At 44.1% G+C, this 5000-nt stretch overlaps 1 protein-coding gene across 1 annotated transcript in view; it reads right to left on the reverse strand.

Annotated features, from left to right (window-relative positions):
- LOC113828551 (sulfotransferase 1C4) overlaps positions 1–5000 on the reverse strand; it is an 8295-nt gene that overhangs the window by 2046 nt on the left and 1249 nt on the right. The window contains exons 2-6 of the mRNA XM_027381553.2: positions 4434–4601; positions 3188–3333; positions 2608–2806; positions 1398–1524; positions 77–243 (exon numbers count right to left, since the gene is read on the reverse strand). Coding sequence (XP_027237354.2) covers positions 77–243; positions 1398–1524; positions 2608–2806; positions 3188–3333; positions 4434–4601 — 807 coding nt within the window. The remainder of the gene's footprint in view (positions 1–76; positions 244–1397; positions 1525–2607; positions 2807–3187; positions 3334–4433; positions 4602–5000) is intronic.

Raw genomic sequence — 5000 nt, forward strand, 5'->3', positions numbered from 1 at the left:
AGCACTACGCTACTAATGGCGTCCCGTTAAAACAACCCAAAAATAAATGAAAAGATAAATCCGGAGAGATATTCACATTGGCGAGCTGGTCTCCGGAGAGCCCCGTGCCGAGGAAGGCGTCCAGCTTCTTCAGTTCGCCCGTGATGTCCGCTTTGAGGTCCTCGTAGAAGACGAAGTGCAGGTTGGGGTGGTCGCGGCGCTGCCATGCCTCCTTCAGGTGCAGCCAGTACGGCCCGTACACCACTGGGGGCAGAGGAATATCAAGAGAGGTTGATAAAAGGAGAGAGAGAGAGAGAGAGAGAGAGAGAGAGAGAGAGAGAGAGGAGGAGGAGGAGGAGGTGGAGGAGAAGAGAGAGAGAGAGAGAGAGATAGGAGGAGAGAGAGAGAGAGGGGGAGGGAGAGAGAGAGAGAGAGAGAGAGAGAGAGGAGGAGGAGGAGGAGGAGGAGGAAGAGAGAGGAGGAGGAGGAGAGAGAGAGAGAGAGAGAGAGAGAGAGAGAGAGAGAGAGAGGAGAGAGAGAGAGAGAGAGAGAGAGAGAGAGAGAGAGAGAGAAAGAGAGGGAGAGAGAGAAAGAGAGGGAGAGAGAGAGAGAGAGAGAGAGAGAGAGAGGTGCAAACAGTACGCCCCGTAGTCCACTGGGTGTGTGAAGTGATAAGGATGTTGAGTATAGTATGAGAAGGGGTGGAGAAAGAGAGGGACTGAAAGACGAGAGAGGGAGTAAGAAAAGAGAGGAAGGGAGAGAAAGCAAGTGTTATAAAGAAAGGGTAAAGAGAGGAACTGAAAGACGAGAGAGGGGTAGGAGAAGAGAGGAAGGGAGAGAAAGCAAGTGTTATAAAGAAAGGGTAAAGAGAGGAACTGAAAGACGAGAGAGGGGTAGGAGAAGAGAGGAAGGGAGAGAAAGCAAGTGTTATAAAGAAAGGGTAAAGAGAGGAACTGAAAGACGAGAGAGGGGTAGGAGAAGAAAGGAAGGGAGAGAAAGCAAGCGTTATAGAAACGGTATGTGTTCCTCCTCCAGCTTCCACATGAACGACCCCTACACCACTGACAGCATAAAGAGAAGGTTTGGTAAAAGAGAAAAAATTATAGCAATAATAATGAAAGAAATAATGATAATCATAATCATGATAATGATAATGATAGTAATAATGATAATGAAAATGGTAATAGTAAGTACAATGATATAACAATAATATTATAATAATAGTAAAATAATAATGATAATAATAATGACAATAGTTATAATGATAATGAAATGGTGACAATTATCATAGTGGCAATAATAATAATAACAACGATAATGAACAATAATAACGAGACCAGTAATAGCAGAAATAATAATAACACTCATAATCATGATAATTATAATATCATCACCTTCTCAGCTTAAAGGATACGTACAGTCATCGTTAAGGAAATGATCCGCGAATTCGTCAAGTGTCCCGATGAACTCCTGAGCCCTGAGGAGCCTGTGGTGGTGCAGGTAGGAGACCAGCATGTCCTTGGGGTTCCTGGCGACGTAGATCACCTGGAAACGTGGCCTTGGTTGTGGGTTTATCCGTGGTCTTAATCTTGTGTTTATGGATCGTTTTTCGTGTTTGTGTATTTCTCGTTTGTTGAAGTTTGGACTGATTTTTTTTTTTTTTTTTTGTCGGTGGGTTTGTGTTTGATTTTGTTTGTTTGTTTGTTTGTTTTTGCGTTTTCTGATTCTCTTGATTATTGGTTTTCTCTTTCATTTCTCTTTTTTTTGTGACTCTCTGAGTCTCTTGATTATTGGTTTTCTCTCTCTTTCTCTCTCTGTCTCTCTCTTTCTCTCTCTCTGAGTCTCTCTCTCTCTCTCTCTCTCTCTCTTTCTCTCTCTCTCTCTCTCTCCCTCCCTCTCCCTCTCCCTCTCCCTCTCTCCCTCTCCCCTCTCTCTCTCTCTCCTCCCTCTCCCTCTCTCTCCCTCTCCCTCTCCCTCTCCCTCTCCTCTCCCTCTCTCTCTCCCTCTCCCTCTTCTCTCTCCCTCTCCTCTCTCTCCTCTCTCTCTCTCTCTCTCTCTCTCTCTCTCTCTCTCTCTCTCTCTCTCTCTCTCTCTCTCTCTCTCTCTCTCTCTCTCTCTCTCTCTCTCTCTCTCTCTCTCTCCTCTCTCTCCTCCCTCTCTCTCTCCCTCTCTCTCTCCCTCTTTCTCTCCCTCTCTCTCTCTCCCTCTCTCTCTCCCCTCTCTCTCTCTCCCTCTTCTCTCTCTCCTCTCTCTCTCCCTCTCTCTCCCTCTCTCTCTCTCCTCTCTCTCTCTCTCCTCTCTCTCTCTCTCCCTCTCTCCCTCTCTCTCTCTCCCTCTCTCCCTCTCTCCTCTCCCTCTCTCTCCCTCTCCCTCTCCCCCTCTCTCCCTCTCCCTCTCTCTCCCTCTCTCTCTCTCCCTCTCTCTCTCTCCCTCTCTCTCTCTCCCTCTCTCTCTCTCTCTCTCTCTCTCTTTCTCTTTGTTCATTTATTTTTCTTCTTTCTTCATAGAGACATAACAAACAAACCAATTTACTTCTCGCAGAAAGATAACCACCTAATATCTTTAAAAATCAATAAACAGCAACAAAAAAAAAAGAAATTATCAGAAGAAGGCAGATGACCCAATGACCTTTGACTTCTCCAAGAGGTCAGGGAGGAAGAGGGAGAAGGGGAGGTGCGTCTTCAGGGTCCGAGGGTCAGGGATGGCACGCGACAGTTGGAGGTTGAAGGGTCCTCGGAGGTCGCCCTCGGGACAGTACTTCAGGAACGCACTGGAGGAGACGATTTCCATGCCCTCTGGCGGGTGCTTCGGGAAGAACAGGTCGAATCTGGAAGGGAAAAGATAGGGGGTTGGGGGTCTTTTGGGGTCGTTTCGTCTCTTTATATGTCTCTGTCTCTTTCTTTCTGCCCATCTATTTTTTTTCTTTATTTTTTTCATCTCTCTTTCTCGGTTTTGCTCACTCTTTCTCGCGGTCTTGCGTTCTCTCTCTCGCTGTCTCTTTCTCTCTCTTTCTCGCTTTCTTATCCGCTCTTTCTCTCTATCTATCTCTGTCTATCTATCTGTCTATCTTTCTCCTTCTAGCGATCTTGTTCTCTCTCCCCCCCCCCCTCTCTCTCTTTCTCGTCTCCCTTCCTTGCTCCCGTCTCTTACCTCCCTCTTCCCCCTTCCCCCTCCCTCCTCCCTCCCCCCTCTCCCCCTTCAAACTCACTCTATGAAGGGCACTCGATCCATAACCGCCCAGTGAGCTTCGGGGTTGTTCAGATCCGGGTTGTTCCTCATTGTCCACACGATCTCCTGTGTCCACGTTGTTCCACACTTCGGGTAGGTCATGATCAGGACGTCTTCTTTTCGGAACTGAGGAAGAGTGTGGGTGATTTTTTTTTTTTTTTTGGGGGGAGGGGGGAGTTGGGTTGGGAGGGGGAGTGATTTTTTTTTTGGGGGGAAGGGGGGGAGTTGGGTTGGGAGGGTGGGTGATTTTTTTTTTTTTTTTTTTTGGGGGGGTGGAGTTGGGTTGGGGAGGTAGGGGTAAAGGAGAGGGATGTATTTGGGAGGTGGATTGATTTTTTTTTTTTTGGGGGAGTGGATATTTTTGGAAGGAAAATTGAGTGTAAAAAGTTTAATTCTATTTTTTTTTATCCTTTTTCGGGGGGGAGGGAGTTGTTTTTGGGGGGGTAGATATATTTGGGAGGAAGATCGAGTGAAAAGTTTTAATTCGTTATATATAGCTTTTTTTGGGGGGGTAGGGGAGGTAGGGGTAGAGGGATGGATATATTTGGGAGGTAGATTTTTTTTTTGGGGGGGGGGGAGGAGAGTGGATAAATTTGGGAGGAAAATTGAGTGAAATGTTTTTGCTTTTTTTTCTTGGGGGGGGGAGAAGTGGATATATTAGGATATAACTATATATTAAGTGAATCGCTCCCGGGTATGTGGAATCGTGGGTATATTTCCATAAGAATAAGGGTTTAGGTGAAATGGATGAATATCGGGCAAAAGTAGTGTACTTTAAATAAACAGAACATATCCTGAATAAACATGAATTAAGACATTGCTTAGAAACAACACTTTGGATAAAACGAGTATTTTATGCAAACAAAATTATTTGGATTAATTATCTTGCATCAGCATGATATCATTTGTTGAGCCAATAAAAATTACTTAATAAGAAGAGTGAGCTTAAGAGATTTAAAAAAATAATAAAAACGCAGAATGAATACGGTGACTTCATTCTGGATAATCAGAATTATTTGGACAAAACGAACTAGATGAAGAGTATGAAATATGAAATAATAAACCTTCTAATGCTCCAAATCAGGTAAGATGTAAAACACATAATTACCGCAAGAAGAATAGCGATAATACTTGACATTACAAATATCAGAAAAAGCTATGATGATTAAAATTTGAATTACGAACCACACGGACTTCAGCAACGGACGTAATAAAGTGCCATATACCTCGAAGTTGTAGTAATCGTTGCCCAGGTCCATATATCTGCCAGGGAAGAGCCACCTGTCGGGAGAGACGCGAACTAACCCATCGGGGTAGCCTACGAAGGTCTTCTTCAGTCTCGCTTTCTCTTCGCCTTCAACGGGTGTGACGGCGTGTCCGCTGTCGAGCTTCATCTGGAACGGGGGAAGTGTGAGGGTTTTGTTATTCTTAGTTCTCCTTTTTTCCCTGTGTTCATCTTTCTTGTGTGCCTTATTTAATGTTTATGTAATTATTTGTTTACCCTTTATCGCTCTTTCCTGTGTCAGTCTTTCTTGTGTGTCTTGTTTAATCCTGTTTATGTAATTATTTGTTTACCTTTCTCGCTCCTTCCTGTGTTATTCTTTCTTGTGTGTGTTATTCAATCATGCTTATGTAAGTATTTGTTTACCCTTTCTCTCTACTTCCTGTGTTCCTTTTTTCCCCTGTGTTGGTCTTTCGTGTGTGTCTTGTTTAATTATGTTTATGTAATCATTTGTTTACCTTTTCTCGCTCTTTCCTGTGTTAATCTTTTTTGTGCGTCTAATTTAATCATG

Source organism: Penaeus vannamei, chromosome 17 (genome assembly GCF_042767895.1).
Source record: "Penaeus vannamei isolate JL-2024 chromosome 17, ASM4276789v1, whole genome shotgun sequence".
Taxonomy (NCBI): domain Eukaryota; kingdom Metazoa; phylum Arthropoda; class Malacostraca; order Decapoda; family Penaeidae; genus Penaeus; species Penaeus vannamei.